The sequence below is a fragment of the Meleagris gallopavo genome, chromosome 1, assembly GCF_000146605.3.
Source record: "Meleagris gallopavo isolate NT-WF06-2002-E0010 breed Aviagen turkey brand Nicholas breeding stock chromosome 1, Turkey_5.1, whole genome shotgun sequence".
Lineage (NCBI taxonomy): Eukaryota > Metazoa > Chordata > Aves > Galliformes > Phasianidae > Meleagris > Meleagris gallopavo.
Window position 1 is genome coordinate 109,386,098 of NC_015011.2, and position 20,096 is coordinate 109,406,193.

Below are 20,096 nucleotides of genomic sequence, written 5' to 3' on the forward strand. Positions count from 1 at the left end.
TAGAAGATGAAAACTGGAGAGCTGCATGTCCCAGTACCTTCTTTTGATGGCCAGAGTAGCTTTGGGTGCATTGATTTTATTATTTTAGCTTAGCTCAGGAGTATTTTTTTTAAATGAATCTCCTCATTATTCCCTTACAGTACTTTGCTTGTGTCATGAAAAGGGCTCAGAGCAAGCAAGCTAGACTCCTTGCAGGTAAAATTAAACCTGAGGAGATGTACATCAGAAACTAGACAGTATAATATAGCAGCTGATGGGCACGCAGGGCACAGGGCAAGGTGGAATGTGTTGGTCTCTGCAACATGCTGATATGTTGCTGCCTCAAGATGATACCTATCCTAAAGTCTATAGCAAATCTGCATCAATGTTTAATAGGAATACCTGCTTGAAACTGAAAATACAACAAGGTAGAACGGTGCTCGGCCATATTGACAGACAAATAAAAATTTTAAAACTACCACAAACTATACTGTCTGGTACTTAGCTTCTGTAAATGGAACATGACTGATGAAAGGAAATAACTGTGTATTGTGTATATATAACAGTATTGTCAGTTTATTTGTCAGTGTGTTTGCCAAGCATTGTAAAGAGCAGTACTCTGGTTAGTGAATTATTGAGCTCTGATGCACAGAAACAAGAGCAACAAGACAAGTAGGAACGTGTGTGTTAACATAGTAACAGTATTTTACAATTATTGTTATCTAATGTGTACATAATTATAAGATAACGAGATATAAGCAATCCCTTTTACTTGTAACTTAAATGTGTTTATAGTTTAGGTTATTTGTAGAGCCTTATAACTCTATGTAAATAGCCAGTAAAGTGTGGATTTTTCATACTCTTATTGGGATGGAGATGTTCATGTTCACAGAATCAGAGAGTCATCGAGGTTGGTAAAGACCTTCAAGATCATCCACTCCAACCATCCACCTATCACCAACAGTACTCACTAGACCATGTCCTTGAACACCTCCAGGGTCGGTGACTCCACCACCTCCCTGGGCAGCCCATTCCAGAACCTGACCACTCTTTCAGAAAAGCAGTATTTCCTAACGTCCAGCGTAAATCTCCCCTGGTGCAGCTTGAAGCCATTCCCTCTAGACCTATCACCAGTTGCACGAGAGAAGGGGCTGACCCCCAGCTCACTACAACCTCCCTTCAGGTAGCTGTAGAGAGCAGTAAGGTCTCCCCTGAGCCTCCTGTTCTCCAGACTGAACAATCCCAGCTCCCTCAGCCTCTCCCCATAAGGCCTGTGCTCCAGACCCCTCACCAGCTTTGTTGCCCTTCTTTGAACCCACTCCAGGACCTCAATGTCTTTCTTCCAGCGAGGGGCCCAAAACTGGACACAGTACTCAAGGTGCGGCCTCGAGTTCATAGATTTTTTTGGCTTTTCAGTTTTATTTTATTCTTATGTGCCTTATGCATAATTTAAGGTTGCCATATTTAAATATCTGGTGATTGTGAATTTGTTTAAATTTTTGTTGGAACATTCAGAAGTCATCTAGTATAATTCTGAACCTTAAAAAAGTTCAAATTACCATATTTTAGTTTCATGTTAAAGATATATCACTGCTAAAAATATAAAGCAAGGTAAATGAGGCAAATGTAAGGTCACGAATTACTAAGAAATGCAGTATTAAAGAATAGAAGTACAGGCAAGTGCATGAAGTTGTACAAGTAGTTTTCTCATCTTATTTGGGGCTACTGTGAACAGCTTCCAGATAATAGAATTTGGCTCCTATTTAGGAATGTTTACTTGTAAGTTAAATCAAATTCTGAATTGATTTTGCTAAAGTGGTTTGACTTAGATTTATAGTCCAGACCTCTTAACAGAAAATGTTATTAAACTAGTACAGATGGAAGCAGTAAGAGTTCTTGAGGAATTGTTACAAGTTTCAACTTAGTGGTAGACTAAATAAATTAATAATTCAAATGCTTGTACAGTTGAATATTTAAGTGAAATATTATTTAGGTAGATGGTCTTAAAACACTGGAAAAACAGGCAAGAATGTGGGCAGAGCATTACTAGTTAAGGAAATTCTGTTCCACAATTACAATGCTGAATTCCCAACTACAGTTTGATTTGAGGAAAGTTAACTTAAACTGTTAGTGAAGTTATCTTTTATGACAGGATGCGCATTTGAAGCACTATTTTTGGGAGCGCATTAAGAGTATAAAAGAGGCCATGAAAATTCCATTTATGCCTTGGGTTCCACTTAAGAAATACATCTCATGGGGATGTTTTTTTAATCACTATTTCAGTTTGTTTTGCTTAAACATTGTAATTGAAGATGAAGTTGTTGCAGAGTCAGATTTCCCTGCCAAAAAGAATTAAAGTCTTGCAAGACTGATTAGTTTTGCAAGAGCATTTAAATGACAGTTGGCAAGATGTTAGCTACAATACTATTCAACCTATCTGCAGTAGTGGCTAATATCTCTACAGTATATTGTGAGGCTTTATTTATCAGTCCTTCTCTGAGAAGCCCAGCCCTTCTGGTACAGAGCTGGGATCTTTCTCTGTTTGGTCCTTGATGAGTTAATACAGACATAGTACAAACATGTTCACATACAAATTGTGTTTATTTTTTGGATAGAAGCAATTTAGCTATAACGTACTCCTCATTAAGAGTTAAATGTAAGTGTGAAATGGAGATGTTCCAGGGGTCTTAAGGATACCCTGGAGAAAAGTAAAATGACATATCATAAAAAGCTTGGTGCTGTAGAATACTGTTTTCCAAAAGGTTATTATGCTTTGTTCAACTTCATCTTATATTAATATGTTATGCTTTTAACTGCCGTGCAGGGTTCTTGTCTTTGCCCTAAGTTAGTATGCTTACACAATCAGTTGTATCAAATAAATCTAATAACATGTAGTCAATTACGTGTTGTACCATTCTTTGTATTGGGAAAGAGAGTAAAACTAATGAGATCGTATTTGGCCATTTTGTTCTTTTATATTGTTATTTTCATCCAGTGTAGCTGTGCTGGGTCTGTGCTCTAACAGAAGGGGAGAGTATGGAAATGGTTATATAGTGGCTAATAAACCAAAAAAAAACAGTATTTCATTGTTTCATTCAGTAATTTTTCATAGACTGTCCTTATTATAATGAAGTACCATGGAAACTGAATACCTTTTTGTTTTTCTAAAGTAATTATTATGGAATAATTTGCTTAAATAGGTAGCTTCCTAATTCTGTGTCTGTGCACATAAATAAAGGTACTTAATTCTGATACCTTGCAGGAATTGGAAAGATAAGGGAAAAGGGAATAACCTCATTCTCACTGAGGCATCTACAGTAGGAAATTATGTTTACTCATGCAGATTTTGAAGGTTCGGTATGTGTATATGGATTTTCAGTCTGATTAACTTAGACTCACTTCATAGAAAAGTCACTGTATAGAAAATGAGGCATAAATACCTTGAGTTTTTCCTTCTTGTTCTGGAGAGTTTCCAAAGTATTTATAAGAAATGAGTGGGGAGCATCAGAGACGGTGGAAAATGATGCTATTATGTTTGCTGTAATCTCCTCTAGGCCTTACTTCAAACTCATGATGTAGTGGCACATGAAGTTTACAGTGATGAAGCGCTGAGAGTTACACCTCCTCCCACCTCTCCATACTTAAACGGAGATTCTCCAGAAAGCGCCAACGGCGACATGGATATGGAGAATGTAACGCGAGTTCGACTGGTGCAGTTCCAGAAGAACACAGATGAACCAATGGTATGGGGAGAACCTCAGTATTCTGCTTCGCTCTGTACTGATAAAGATCGACGTTACTGATTTCAGTAAAGTTTCTGCACTTTGCAGTTGGAAGTATAGTGGAAATAGTTCAGCACCATTGTGTATATTCACCTCCCTATCTATATCCTTCCGTTCAAATGCTGCAGCAGCACCCCTGTAGCTGTTTTTGTTTAAAAACAAACTTGTAGTTATAGTAGATTAGGCTCTACCATGTAAAACTGTTCACTTGAATACAGAATTACATTTTTAACAAAATATCAGAATCTTAGACAATTATTTATTAAATTATTGCATCTTCATCTTATAAATAGGATCTGTTTTTATTGCTCATATTTAAGGGAGAGGCAAAGTTTATTACCTTATAATATGCATCCTGTCTTCAAGCTTTTTAGGAACAGTGACTGTTCTTATCCACTCAAGAGTTAAGCTGCTGAATATTTTATGTTAGGAGTATAATAAACTTCTTCTCCTAGGGAATCACTTTAAAAATGAATGAGCTGAACCATTGCATTGTGGCAAGAATTATGCACGGAGGAATGATTCACCGGCAAGGTAATTATGTGTTATAGATAGTTATTTAGATCATTCTGTTTTAATTGTGTAACATCATATATTCCTCATTTTGATTGCTACTATTCCATGGTATTATGGACTTCTCTCTACATGGAACCCATTAACTGCCTTTATCTCCTTTTCTTTGTATATGTCAGCCCTTCATGTTTCACATAAGCTTTAATTAGGGGAATGTGATTATAGCTCAGTGGGAGATTGAAATGCCACTGACTTCTCAAGCCATACTTACTTAATCGTCTTTAGAAAAATTCCTTAGACTATTTACAGTACTTTCCCTTGCAAAAATGGACAAACCTTGTTCTACTAAGAAATTAAACTTCTCCATGTATTTTCAAGCATTTCTTGATGATCTTTGTACTTTTGATATTGAAGCTCAAAAAAAAACAACAAATAGTGAAGCAAAAAAAAATCCTTAATTTAGAAAATTGGCTTCTAACTGTTCTTAGGTAGTAATGATCTTCTGCAAGGTATTGTTTCATATGACTGTTCCATAATGGGAGTAATAGAAGCCTTTTAAAACCTGTCAAAAAATCCAACTGTGCCCATTAGAACTCTGTTCATTTCTTAAAAATTATACAGTGTCTTTTACTTCTGAAACTTTGGGAAATTCAAACTATTTCATACATGCTTCGTTTAACAGAGGTAGCTCTTCTGCACATAGATTTAAGTGGAAATGAACCATATTTCAATGTTTCTGTAATATTCTCATGTTTTAGTGTTTTTAGTTTTGTTAGTGCTCTAGCTGCCTGTTAGTTTTACCACATCATTTAACTGCCTGTATATGGAACATTTTTACTGAATAGAACAACGCAAATTATGATAGTGATCTTGAGTACAACATGTGTTTGAATCCTACTGAAAAGGTCTGTTGCTTTCATTTGTTTCTAATTTTATTGTTTCTTCTGTCTCCATTTGCTATATGGAGAAATGCCAGGCGATTACTAGATAACAGATCTGTGGAGAGTATTACAGGAGCTACATTATTCCAGGTCTAGCACTATTAAGCACAAATCACACAATTTCCAGTCACAAAATAGGAACTGCTGTGAAGTCTGCCTCCATCTGTATATCAGATGTATGTAGCCCTGTCAATTATAGCTGTCCTTATTCAAAAGATGGGGAAGTTGAATTAGGAAGATAAGCTTGTAAAGATGCTATCGACTTTCACCTCCCAAGTGAATTCAGTTTGATGAAAGTGAACCACCAATTTCAGTTATTAAAAATTCTCTTTTAATTTACTTGTCTTGGTTTTCTCCATTGTATCTGTGCTTTGACTTACCTCAGTTGTCCATTCAATTTTACCTGTTGTTTCTCCTAAGACCCCTCGTGCTCTGAATACTGTTTTCAGGGGCAGTATCTTAACTCCTACATTTTTTTCCTGCTGACTGGTTTGGGCTCATACATGTTAAAAAGTGAATTAATTTTTAAAATACATTTAAGAAAAGATCTTAATATTGCATTAAAGATGTAGGATTTCCAAAGAAGAGAGACAACTTTATTGGCTGCCTGTTTAACCCCAATGGAAAAACAGCAGTTGTACACTGTCAGTGCTGCATTCTTGAAGTGATGTAATGTGAAATTCACCCAAGCAGGATTACGCTGACATGCCTGGCAAGGCTTATTGAATTCCAACAAAATGCAGGTGATGACTTGATGAAAACACAATGATTTGTTCACTGCCATCCAAGCTCCAGTTTCCTTTTGACTACAAAATATTTCTGATTAGGGACTCCCAGAATTTGTTCTGTCTTCTCCCTAATAGGATGGAATCTCTTATACTTCTCTGCAGAGCAGAAGTACATACTTCCTGAAATTGGCTTCATTTTGGCTTACAAATTTTGGCTTTACAAATTTTGGCTTGACAAAGACATTTAATCCAGAAATACATCCATTCTATGTTATCACAAATGCATTATACATTTGGATAGCTTAGGTCCTGAGTAAACACAGCACAGAGAATAGAAAAGGTACTGAAATTAAGTAGATAAGCATAGCTACCATGGGAACTACTAATGGTATGGAATTATTAAAAAATGTCAAATATACTCCTTTCTAACAAGAATATATTTTAGAAGTAAGGCGTTTCTGCAAATACTGTAGAAGTTTTCCAGGAGAACTGCTAGAAAATCATGTAGGCTTGAACTACTCAAATCTAAAATTGTCATCCAAAAGAGCCTCCTACTTTGCTTCTAATCCTGAAGATAATCTGGTGCTGCCTCCCTGATTTATCTTTTGTGGTGTCTCAGAGCCTTGTGGTATGCCATTCCCATCTCATCTTCAGGAGGTTTGTGACCTGTCTTAGCTGAGTGGATGTTTGTTTCATCATCTTAGCTTGTAGGTAGTCATACGTACAAGGCATTCACATTCGAGTTATGGTGAAGAGTATCTGCAGAAAATGCATTCTGTAACTGTGGCAAATGTAAATCAGAGACGTGAAAAACAGCCTGACTGATAAAATTAAGACAGTGTCCAGAAGCCAGACTATACTAAACAGTAGTCTGATAAAATACTGATTGAATATCTCTGCTGGACTTTGCCAGCCAACTTTTTGCAGGGGAATTTCTGTTTCATGTGTGAGTTTTTTCAGTGTACCTGTAAGGAAACTGATGTTTTCTTTCTATATACTATATAAAGGCACCTGAGCACCTCATGCTGGCATTTGACTGCAATCTCATGGACAGATTCTAATGCATCATTACCAGCATTCTTTTATGAATCTAGCGGGAAAAAAAATATATATATATATATATATATATATATTGTTTCATATTTATGCCTTTGTATGAATTTTACAGTTCTTAGTTTGTGTAAGTAGTTGTGTTGATTGTGTGTTTTGATAATTCTGCAGGTACGTTACATGTAGGGGATGAAATCCGAGAAATAAACGGCATCAGTGTGGCAAATCAAACAGTAGAACAACTACAAAAAATGCTTGTAAGTGCCTGATATTTTTTCCCTGTTCTTTATAAAACCATTTGTAATATTTTTACAAAACTGTATTGCGACATCCCCTTTATCTTCTATGTGTAGTGCAAAATCTTTCTACATTTATCTGTTAGTAAGTTTTAAAGAGTTTCAACTTACAACTCTTGTAATACATAATTATTGGTGTTACAAATATATATACGTACACCAAGCTCAAACAGTCTGGCTTTTTGGAGGGAAATGGCATCTTGTCTTAGTCAGTTTGATATTCTGATTTTTTGCTTGCAACCCTAACGTTGGGGTCTCGGATGGTAATTACTATTCCTTTTGTTGTTCTCAGGACCTAACAGACAAGCTTAAGCAAGTCCAGGGAAATAGTATGTTGTAAACTCACAAGAAGCCAGCCAGAGAGGAAGGGAGAAACTTCAGGAAGTGATCTCCTTACCTTTCTGCTCAGATCAAGTCCTGCGGTTGTCAGCCATATGGTGGCACTTAGATTTCAGCTGTCCTTTCAGAAATTATATCTGTGCAAATATGATGCCACAGTGTACTGCTGTTCTACAGTTACTGCTTGTCATGAATATGTAGCAAATATAACTGTAGCAAATGCAAACCAACAGACCCCATCTTCTATTTTGACATAAGACTATTCATGTTTCTACCTTTATTGAAGTGACATGCAGCTTTTTCAGAAACAGTGAATATATTTTCGCTATTTAACATGTGTTATTAAAGAGAAGTAAATGTCACTTTTGTAGCAAGTATTGTGCAGATCACAAGCATGTATATACAAAGGAAGGCCTGATATGGAAGAAGCCTACACATCTGTGAATTTCTCAACTTAAAATATGGCTGTATGTATAGATTCAAAAACTAGTCAGATGAACAATCTGATAATGCATGTTCATCCTTTAGATCAGTGAGAGTTGATCTAAACATTCACTTGTAAGTGAAATTACAAATTTGCCATAGCATTTCAGCTTCCCTGAATATTTCCTTTAGGAGAGCATACAACTGCTCTTAGATTAACTATAGTGCTTTCCTATCAAATATTAGTGATTTGGAGATTCTATATTAGGCATCTTAGTCTTTAATTAAGTGCTTTTCTTTTTGCAGAGGGAAATGCGTGGAAGTATCACCTTTAAGATAGTGCCAAGTTATCGCACACAATCTTCATCCTGTGAGGTAATGAATTTAATGAACCATCCTATTTCTTCCTCAGTCCTGTAACTAACTGCCTGCTGATGGCTGAATGTTACTGCTTTCTGGGAAATTGTTTCTGCCTGTCCTGTTAGATCACGCACACCAATTTTACAACAAAGATAACGGAACATGAGTAGGTCTCAGCTACCTACTCAGCCTTGCCTTCATATTCATCTCATCAGCACCTTAAATAACTCTTTACAGCCTACTTAAATTTAAAAAAAAAAAAAAAGAGGGCATCCTCAACTGATATATAGGAAGCCCCTTTGAGAATTATATTTTAAACACATTATCCAGGAAGTCTACTAAAGTTCCTAAGCTGAGGAGCTATCCTCCCTTTTCAAGCATGAAACATTAGTTTGCTACTTTCGGCTGTTAAGGGTTAATTGAATAATCTGTTTCCGTATTACCCTGTTGAGGTAAATTTGTGATGGTTGTCTGTAACAGTTACATGTGGCTAAATATTATGTTTTCATGCAAAAATGGTATTTGTCATTACAGAAGAAAAACAGACTTGGAGTTCAGTTCCTTTTGAACTAGAAACTTGGTGTTATGGTTCTTGCACAGTAGCATTGTCAAATTCCCTTTCTTGCTCACAGAGTTATGTTCCAGTTTGCAAACATAGGGAATTAAATTCTAGAAATTGACTGCTTGAGAGGTACTGTTCTAATTTAAGTATGTAGATGGCATATGCACTGTGTAGATGTGCCAGTCTTTCTGTCCCACATGCTTAACTACACAACATTCCCAAATTAGAATTTCAGGAGTGAAAACACAAACCCTGTTGAAGTCAAACACCTTAACCTAATTGGAGCTGTGGTTTCACACTTACTGCTTTTGAGTTTCAGAAGATGCTAGAACACACAGAGGCTATTGTGATTGTCAGAACAATCTGTTTGGAAAAAAATGTATACTGCTTTTGGTTGCCTTCTGTGCTTTTAATGGAAGTCAACAAGAGTGAGAAGCTTTTGGAGACAGAAGGTCAAACAAATTTTCACGTCAGCTATAAATATGAAAACAAAAGTTTTTCATGAAACACAAAGGCTTTAAAAAAAACTCAAAAGAAATTCTAGAGTGTGCTGATGCATTTATGTATTGAGTTCTGTACTGTAAGTAGTAGTTATAATAAAAGATAACCCTCTTCCTCTTATTTTAACACAAAAACTGGTGAAACTATGTATCTCCTTGGAAATACGATAATTTGGAGAAAATTAAATGCCACATACAACTTTAATAATATTAAGTGACATTTTAGTAGCAGTAGGTCATTTCTTTTTCTTAGCTTTCTGTTCTTAAGTTCTTCATGACTGTGTTTTTCGCAGAAGACTCTTACCTTTCTTTGCTTTCTTTGAACAAAACACTAGAACTGCAAATGTGTGATCAAAGACAGAAGAAAACCAAAAACAAAAACCCACAATGTATATTTATCACATTTCATGGCATTTTGTTTTCAATTAATCAGGTGCTAAGTCTATTCCACTTATTTGGTCATATCTATGACTTTGACTGGTGTTCCAGCTGTTACAAGTTTTCATAAAAAGACAGCATTTCAAATTATGCTATTAAATCATCTTTAGTCCTTTGGTACAAAGAGAATTTCTTTCAGAGAATTTTTCAGAATTGTGATTCAAATGAGGAATCAAATTATTTGCCACTGATACAGGCTTAAAATGGATGCTCAATTATATTCTTAGGACATGGAATACTTGCTTCTAGCACTCAACCTTGTATACACTCTAGCAAGATAATTTGCTTCTATGCACTCTAGCAAGATAAATTCAGAACTAACTAAGCTATTTTTGGCTGTATTTCAAGTATTTCTAGAAATTTATGTTGGTTTTCTTTTCCTGCCCACCTTCATAAACAGACAGTTGCTGATGTAATGCAGTTTTACTAGAAGAGAAATGTAAAACAGAATCAGTAGCTGTTTTTGTTTTGTTTTTTTAAGGTAATTTTTATGATAATAACATCATTGGGGTAAAAAAACTCCTTGATAATCTTGAATAAACAGAATTAAATATTAGTACAATCAGACATAATCTGCCTACTTGCACTTATATGAAAGCTGTTTATATCCCTTTATAATATAAGGACATATAGGTGTTAGTTTTGAGGGAAGCTATTTTTTAAATGTTTCTTAAAATACCCCACTTCCATGTTTTTCTTCTTTTGTGAGAAGTGTTGCAGTATTTTCTAAATATTATGCCATTTTCCATATTTAGGGAAGTCTTGTCCCTGTAGTTTGTAAAGTATTTCAGTGTCCCTAGGCAATTTTCAAAATTTCAACTGACTAATTTCAAGTTGTTCAGGAGTAAACTTTGCTTGAAAATATAGCATTTATGAGTTTCATCTTTAGAAAATCTTGATCCAGTCATCCTACTTTGAAAACACCTGTTTAGTCATTGCTTTGGTACATGGAACACATGACTCAGATATTTAGATAACACAGTGGCCAGGATGTTGTTTTGTCTGCTTCCACTACAAACTTATTTTTACATAAGAACAAACTTCAGTAATAATTTAGAACAGTTGTGTATGCTGATTATTCATTTCAGCTAGTACTTTATCCCACTGAGAAGCCTTTAGCTCTAGCTACGGTTGAATTCTCACTTTGTACTGACAGAGTCTCCTAACTTCTTATGTTGTTGGATATCTAAGAATGGTGAGGGAAGTACTTTTTTTTTTCTTAAGAAAAAGCTTTCCTTGCAAGCAACACCCTTTGTTTCTTGTGAAACACTTTAACTGTTTCATTACAAAGAAAAGCCTTTATATACATGAGATTTTTAAAATCCACTGGTAATCATAGATTGACATACTTAGCCTTGGAATGTTGCCATTAAGGCTAAGATCATAAGACTTTTCGTGGTCTTGAACCTTTTTATAATCTCAAGCTTACAGAAAAATTGCTTGAGCAAAACTGGAGTTGAAATGCATTTGGAGATTTTTTGAAAAGGATCTGGCAATGGTGTTATTAGTGAGGCTATTCTTGTACATGTTCGTTGAACAGTCTGACCAGAGAGGTGGTGAGTCTCCTTTACTGAAGATAACTCAAACCCCATGATGTCCTGTGGAACCTGTTACAGGGAATCTGCTTTAGCAGGAAGATAGGACTAGAGGATCTCAAGACATTCCTTCCAATCCTGCTGATTTTTTGTGTCCAATTTGATTGGGCCACATCTAGTAGATGTAGTTGATTTCTTCTGTAGAACTGTGTCTCAGACATGTTGATGTGTCATTCAGAATCCATCCATTAGAACAAGGAGTCAATGCAAAAGTAATTTTGCCGTCATTCAGAAATGACTGCAGATGTTTTTTCTAAGACTTTAGCTGTGATGCATGAACTGAATACGATTGATATTGAAATCTACCATTTTATTACTTAGCTTGTGATTAGATAAGATTGGGAATTCTAGATGTTCAAGTAGTACTGAAATATTATATCATTTTCACACTACTCAGAATCATTTAATCTTCTGAGTGCGTTTCTGACTAGAGGATCTAGTCAGAAAAAGATTCTGACTAGGAGAACTAGTGATTTGTCTAGTTCAGTGGAGGAACAAACTCAGAATCAGAGATGAAGTATTCCAATCCAGCTCTAAGCAATCGTAACTTTCTACAAGGATCTCCCTACCCATTGCTTTTACAGTTTTTTGCTTAAATTTTGAGTTTTTTTGGAGAGAAAGTTTAGGTCCCTAGGAAATTAGGAACCTAAATGTATTTGAAAAGGTGTCTGAATTAGCTAAATATTTTAAAATTATGCATATGCTTCTTGACAAGCTTGATATAATTGCAGTTTCTTAGAACTGAAATCACCGATAGCACTGAAAATGTTTATTTTCCTCGATATGTTTTGACAAGCATTTGCTTTGAATAGTGTTCTGTCTTCTGTTGAGAATTGTTGGAGGAATAAAACAAAATATTCTCAAACCAAGAAATTTCCTTTAAAGGGAGAAGCCTTCAAGAATGTCCAGAAATAGCGTCATTACTCTAAACATGTTTTTCTCCGAAAGACTTGGGTGCTTAAATCACTTTCCAAACCTTTCCCAGTCAAACCATTGCTGGACTAGTAGATGATAATGAAGTAGTTTTAAAAATAAAGCAGCAGTAACAACAACAACAAAAACAATAACAGACATAAATTTCATCCTTCCATCTCTCCTTGAAAATGAGAGAAATTGGTAGAGCTTGAATTGCTGAGCAAGCTGAAGATCTATTTATGAAAGAAGGAACTTGCTGCTTTTTTGCGAAGAAGTATCTCTTAGCTGCTGTTTGATAATAAAGGTGGTACCAATATGCAATTCCCTAAAAAATGAATAATGGTTCTTTTGAGCAAATATAATTGGTTATTGCAGTAATTAGTAGTTTATTTGGAACTTGTGCAGGAGTGATTTTTCTAAGTATAATTAGAACCGATTTCCTCCAGTTTATTATGTGTTGCAAACAACTTTCAGTGGCAAAAGAGTTTTTTGACCTTACATGTTTAGCAGAAGTACACAGACCTAAATGATTTTACAGTTAGATTACTTTCAGATAGCTGTATATGAACTTTATGAAATCACATGTAGTGAGTTCAAAAAAGTGCACATTCTAGACGAGTTTGTTGTACATCAAGAGTGCAGACAGCAAAACTGAAGTATTGCTTGCCATTTTAATTTTTTTGTCCGTGTGCTTTAAAATAGCTGAGTGCTATCACATAATTAGTAGAAGTTGGAGAATATGTTAGTGGACCTTCACCTGATTAATGCTATTGCATAAATAGTTCCGCTCCAATTCTGTTTTTTAATCTGTTCACAAAAGGCACTCACATTGATAAAATGTGGCAGGGTAACTTTGTGTTCTTTGAAAACTGTTTTGCCTCTTTTATCTGCTATCCTTGGTGTTACACGAAGTTACCAGTCATTCCTCAACTGAGCCTTGATATGGAATATTATATTCCAAAGTTCCTTTGGGGCTAAAGGAGTTTATAATTTTTGTCACAACGTTTTAGTGAATTATTTGATTTTCTGAAGATGTAGCTAGTTAAACTCAATTCTCTGATATTATGGAATTAAGGACTTTGTGATCAAAATGACATGTGAAGAAGATTGCGCAGCAATCTCTTCTCTCTGCAAGACCAAGAAAGTCCTGTCATTCCTTCTGTAGAATTTCTGCATCTGCTTTCTCCTCATTGAAGTGTAGAATCATAGTGGTAGTGTGAGTCAAGAAAAGTGGCTTTTTTAAATGATATATTTTTGCAAGGTTTAATGTTTTTAAACTCATAAGAATGTTGGAGGCAAAAAAAGAAAAAAAACTTAATATGCTGTAAAATGGATGAGAAGATAGGAGAGTGTGTCTAACTTCCTGCTCCTGTGTTAGCTGTAGTGTCTTTCAGACACTATAGAGAGTTATATCTAAAGGAGCAGAAGGTGATCAACGCTGACCTGCATATAGCTGAAAAAAAAAGATTTAGAAGCTTCTTTAAAATAAAATATGTGCCTTGTTGCAGTTTAAGTATGCAGCATATAACTTTAGGTAATTGCCTTTAGCAAAAGCAACTATATGAGTAATGGCCTTCAGCGTTGTCAGCCACAGAACATATAAGAGTGCCCTGATACTAAAAAGCTGCTGAGGCAGCATAAAAATAATTATTACATAAGACACATGAAAACATCAAACGTGAATCTCAAACTATGAACAAACTTAAGATTTACATAGTAGTATGGAAACTTTCAGAGACAAAGCAGCTAAACAAATGATTATAAGGCTGTGGATGTAACTGTTCTTTTAAAAATTTATCTGTGTTCCTGTGATAGTGTTGTGTTGTTAATGAACCTTGTGTCTTATTTCAGAGAGATTCCCCCTCTACATCCAGACAGTCCCCAGCTAATGGCCATAGCAGCACTAACAATTCTGTTTCGGTAAGATTTCCAGTTCCACACAGAGAGAGTGTGAAAGTTTTGTTGGTGCTCATCTGCCATTACTGTTATACTTATCATGTGGTCAGTGGAAAATTTTGTCCTTCTGATAGAACCAACGTTATTACTTATGTAACCCCCCATTTTCGTTTTCTGAGAGTTTCTTTTCCAACGTATTCTTCTCATTAAAGGCCATACAGTGAGTTAAATGTTAATAACTGTAATGTGACACTTTGGTTAGTCTTAAATCATAGTTGGCAATATCCTCAAAGCTAAGAAGAGGTTTCAAGTGGAAGTCATATTTCCATCCCAAACTTCAGAAGCAGTGTTTGAAGAAAAAGTAACTGTGCAGTTGATACATCAAGACCTGTTAGACTCCATAAGCTTTGTGTTTTGAGCGACCTCTGGAACGTGTACTGGTTTCCGCTATCTGAGTTAACGAATTGGTGTGCCCTCTGCTGTTGTGGTACGTGCACATACTTTGTGAAAGACAAGCCTTGGCTGGATCTGAAAAGCAAAAGGCTTTAAATTGCACTACAAACCAAGCTACTATCATCACATCTTTAACACAAAGTACTTCCTGTTTCATACATATTCAGGTAGAAGGGTGCTGTTATCTCCTGTTTTTCTAACGTATAGTAGTGTTGAAATTTGTGTTGTTTACCATTTGTCATTGTTCAGACCAATGTAGTAACTGTACCTGCAAGTTCCCTTAGTAAGAGTGCTGTCAATATTGTAAGTCATGGAACTAGCTAAAAAAAAAATTAAAAAATTGAGTAACTAGTCCTTTAATTATTAATAAAATTACAGCATTACACCTGAGAAACGATTTGCCACAAGGTAAAGTACTTATTAATTAAAATAATGAGAAATAATTGTGTGGATTAAAAAAATTTAGAAATTCTTGTGAATTAAATAAAAATATAACTACTAGTTATAATCTTACTCTTTGGTGCAATTTATTCTTAACCATAAAATTTATTTTAACCATTAATTTATTATAGTCATACTTTGTCTTTTAAAAACAAGATGAAATATTAAGTAGGAAAGGCATTCATATGAAGAGCCTCTTTCACTTGACAGTGCTTTTGTGTTGAAGATGCTGAATTGTATATTAAAAAGCACATTCTCTATCTGCTTAAACTATTTACCTGCTTTCTTCAGCTTGCTGCTAAACAGCCTGAGTTTGATTTTTCTTTAAGAAACAGGTTTTTCTAAAAATGAGTCAATGCTTTATACTTTTGTCTGACTTACCACTTTACCGTAATGTAGTATGAATCACTAACAAATGGTGTTGTATGCTCTTAACAAGTAAAATGAAAATTTCTTTTCCTGGGTTGGCTTTATTCTGCAGGACTTGCCATCGACAACACAACCAAAAGGACGACAGGTGAATAGCTATCCTCCATGGGAATGTATAAATTTAGTTGCTAGTGAACATCCCTTCTTATCTTTTTCCCCTCATATTCTGTATGTGCTGAACTAAAACATTTTAGCTTTGAAAATGTGTGTTGTTTTTTTTTGTTTGTATGTTTGTTTCATTTTTCTTTTTAACTAACTCATTTTAACTCACTAATTCAAAAAAGCATTTTTTTCATGTGTCTGTATATGCAAGAGTTATAAACTCATCTTAAATTTAATATGATATGTTGTGTAGGCAAATGTGACTTATGCAGATTTTCATCTTAGAAAAGGCTCGGTGTTGTGTTCTAGCTGAAATGAAGGGCAAGTGCATAATAATCTAAAACACAAAGTTTCTATGTCTTGAGTTGATTTATTATTAGATATTAACATTAACAAAGCTTTTCAAAGAAATACATGAAGGACAATTTGTATTAAGAGCTGGTAAGTCTGAAGATATTATATTTTCAGTCCTAAAGCGCAGATTCACAGACCAAAAAAAAAACTTCCATCCAGAGGATGTGGATTCAACCTCTTATTTATGTAATAGTTTTTATTGCAGTTCCATTCAGAAGAGTCAGTGGACCCCATAAGCTATTGTCTTTGAGAATCTTTTTGTGTGGTTTTCTAGTTATGTTGTCTGGAATACCTATTGCAAGAATATATTTTTCACATTTCATTTCCCATTTTTAAAGCTTACAGCTATATGGTTCTCTCAGCTTTCAGTTGTCTTCTGAAATTTCAGGCTGCCTGAATGTAGGGAAAGCTCCTTGGAGGACCTTTCAAGCCATTGTGTTAGGTTTTGTTTTTCTTCTCATTAGGTAATTTTCCCAGGAGAGGAGAGTTTGTTCAAAACAATATCAGAATAATGTTGTCCCTTATACTTGTACCATTCATAGTTACCCTTTTCTTCAAGTTTCTTTTCCCTCTGCACCAGTGTATTTCTCTGGTAGCTTGTCATTCCTGATACAGCAAGGGCTAGGATAACAGATAAACCAGTATAAATAAGGAAGTGTGTGATGTTTCATGAACAACCAGTCTTTGGATGGAAACTTAGTAGATAATGGCCCAAACTGCAGTAGGAACTTGAAAAGCAGGGAAAAGTTTCTACACAGTAAAAATGCTGGTCACTTTTCTAGACCTGTATTAGATTAGGTTGAGGTAAAACAGGGAAATAGTTCAATACTGATAACTTCATAGAAAGCCGGTAACTAAGAGAATTTTATTTTAAAATACCCATTTTTTTCTTGTGGAATCAAAGAGCTTGGGTTGCTGACCTAAAGTCACACACTCAATACGTAGTATAACGAAGGTCAGACTGGAAACATTAGAAGTGGAGTTTTATTTTAATGTTCCCATCCGTTGCTCTCTAAACAGATAAAAATTCATGCACACTGAAATTTACGACTGGTCATCGTAAATCGATGTATGTGGAGTGGCAGACTAAGTTACTATAGAAATTAACTTCTTTGAGTGCTGTGAGTAGTGCCATAGCTACAAATTTCTGAGCAAAGATTTAAAAGTCCTGCAGTTTAAATGAAGGATATTACATTGCAATATAAAACTATTTTCTTTTAATCTGGTCATTTTTTAGTAAGAAAATCAAAAAAGCAGTAGACTGCCAGAGTCCATGTAGGGTGATGTTTGTTCATGAACTCTAGAAATTATCCAATTACCTATTTTGGGCATGATATTAATTCTGATTTTAAGATCCTCAGACGCATTAGGGCTATAATTTTTCAGTGATTGAAACCTCACTAACACACAAAGCAGGGATTTGTACACTATTTTAAAACATGAAGTCCAAATTCCTTCTGTTAATATTCCTTGGAGAATAACTCCAGCCATTATTATTGTGACAGTACAGGAGAGATGTGGACTGTTGAAGCACATCCAGAGAAGGGCCACAAAAATGACCCAAAGGATGGAACAGCTCTGCTACAAAGACAGGCTGAGAGAGCTGGGGCTGTTCAGCCTGGAGAAAACAAGACTCCATGGAGAACTGAGAGTGACCTTCCAGTATCTAAAAGGGGGCTATAAGAAGGAAGGGGACAGACTCTTACACAGTGGTGGTAGGACAAGGGGAAATGGTTTCAAAATAAAGAAGAGGGACTTAGATTGGACACAAGGAAGAAATTTGTTTAAAGTAAGGGTGATGGGACACTGGCACAGGTTGCCCAGAGATGTGCTGGATGTTCCCACCCTGGAAACATCCAAGGCTGGACGGGGCTCTGAGCACCCTGATGTAGCTGCAGGTGTCCCTGTTCATTGCAGGGGAGTTGGACTAGATGGCCTTTAAGGATATCTTTAAACTCAAAAGATTCTATGATTCTGTGATTTGTATGGGACTAGACTTTTACTGAAATCCCCGTATGGAGAATTCCCAGATTCCGCCCAAGTGACTAAATACAATAGGCCCAACACTAGATTTCTATTTAATTTTTAAAAACGTGGTACTAATTTTTTCAATGTAAATTCTAATGATCAATAATGTAGCCTTAACCCTTTGTATTATCCAATAATATTTCTCATCATACACATTTTAAAACATATCTTGGAACTTCAGTTGGAAATTGAAGCACAGTTCAAATTATAAGCTGCTGGCTTTTAGTCTAAAATGATTTACGATAATTAATATTGAGTTGAAGGACCCTATCCATTTATTATAGGTCTGCATAAAGTCTTCAGAAGCATACTTTCATTTTTGCTGTTTGAATTTTACAGTGCATAGAAGACATGAGCTTGCAGAATAATATCATATGTCTCCAGTGTTGGCTGGTTTTTTTTGCTTCATTTTCAACTATCACTTATGCCTTTGCCCTTCTGTTTCTTCTTTTGCTTGTTGCAAACAATGTAATAGTGTACATGCACCAATTTTCACCTACTTCTCTTAATACTAGTAATACAGTAATACAGTAATAATATGGCAGCATCTTTTATAAACTCTCCTTTGTAGATATATGTAAGAGCACAGTTTGAATATGATCCAGCAAAGGATGACCTTATTCCTTGCAAAGAAGCTGGCATCAGATTCCGAGTTGGTGATATTATCCAAATAATTAGCAAAGACGATCACAACTGGTGGCAGGGTAAACTGGAGAACTCCAAAAACGGTACTGCAGGTCTTATTCCTTCTCCTGAACTTCAAGAATGGTATGACTTATGTTTTCTATTAAAAAGAATTTAGTTTTGCTTGTATTTTTGTCCTTCATGCTTGTCATTGTTACACAGCTAATTTTGGTGTAATCTTTCCTTTAAAAAAAAAGTCTATACTGCCTCTGTTCCTGTGATGTTGACTTTTTTTTTTCCTCACATCTGCATAACACTAAGAGTTGCATGTAATATCATATGTTTACACCTGTTTTATAAACATTACTTGTGCTTTCTCATACACTTTAGGAAACTAGAACTGAAGACTAAATACAAATCATTTATATAAGCCGGTCAGATCTGTTTCCCCTTCAGGTTCTAAACACTTCTCACTGGTACTGCTTAAGTGCAAGTGATGCTGGAATAAGGTGGTAGCTAACTGTCAGGAATTAAAGGAGTTTGACGTTTTTCCCCTCTTTCCCTTTTTCATGTGAAAACCAAATAGTAGAAAGAAACCACAGTGCAGAAACTTAAGAACAGATTAAATGAACAGCAGTGGCATCCATTTCCACAAAACCAGTGCAGAGCATTTAAACAACCCCTTGCAGAACCTATTTAGCAAATGTTTTAAATTTATCAGCTCAAGCTCTGGCAAGTAAGTCCTGGAGCATGAATGTTAGGACCATAACTCAGGGAAATTTATTGGTGTGGAAAATCTACCTCAAAATGTTTCACACAAGATCTGCTGCATAAAGAATTAGTGTGCTCTAAAGGGTTTAACAGCACCTGTACCACCTCTGTTGTCTAAGGGAAATTTTACCACAATAAAAACAGAGGCAGGTAGCCATTTCGTTGCATCTCTTGCAAGCCCTAACATATGGAAGAGGCTGGTATACACTGGAATAGAAATATATGCAGTACTTCATCCTGAAAGTCAACCTCAAGACATTTCCTCAACACATTTGCGTTGACCTTTAGAACACAGCAGCCCCTCTAGACTTTGCTCTTCCAGTCTGGTCTACTGCACTAGTCTACAGTCATTTTAGTAGCTACCGTTCCTCTCATGCTCCAGTGTTATGTGAGCTTTTATGATCAACCATTAAGAATATTATTTATATCAAAATATATCAGTATATAAGTGCATTTAAGTCATTAAAAAAAAGTTTGGGAAAGTCTTACTGTTCTCCTGTGCTATTAAACAGCCTTATTTTTCTAATTCATCATGCACAACATTTTTGAAATACAGTTATTACAACTTTTTTTTTTT

The 20,096-nt window shown here is 35.4% G+C and overlaps 1 protein-coding gene across 9 annotated transcripts in view; it reads left to right on the top strand.

Annotated features, from left to right (window-relative positions):
- The window catches only part of CASK (calcium/calmodulin dependent serine protein kinase), a 184,110-nt gene that overhangs the window by 147,283 nt on the left and 16,731 nt on the right, over positions 1–20,096 (top strand). For 4 of the 9 annotated variants that reach the window (XM_010724674.3, XM_010724648.3, XM_010724637.3 and 1 more), the window contains 7 exons: positions 3,534–3,722; positions 4,217–4,295; positions 7,165–7,250; positions 8,358–8,426; positions 14,273–14,341; positions 15,693–15,728; positions 18,696–18,892. In XM_010724674.3, coding sequence (XP_010722976.1) covers positions 3,534–3,722; positions 4,217–4,295; positions 7,165–7,250; positions 8,358–8,426; positions 14,273–14,341; positions 15,693–15,728; positions 18,696–18,892 — 725 coding nt within the window. The remainder of the gene's footprint in view (positions 1–3,533; positions 3,723–4,216; positions 4,296–7,164; positions 7,251–8,357; positions 8,427–14,272; positions 14,342–15,692; positions 15,729–18,695; positions 18,893–20,096) is intronic. The other 5 variants (XM_010724660.3, XM_010724655.3, XM_010724681.3 and 2 more) reach the window with 3 other exon arrangements.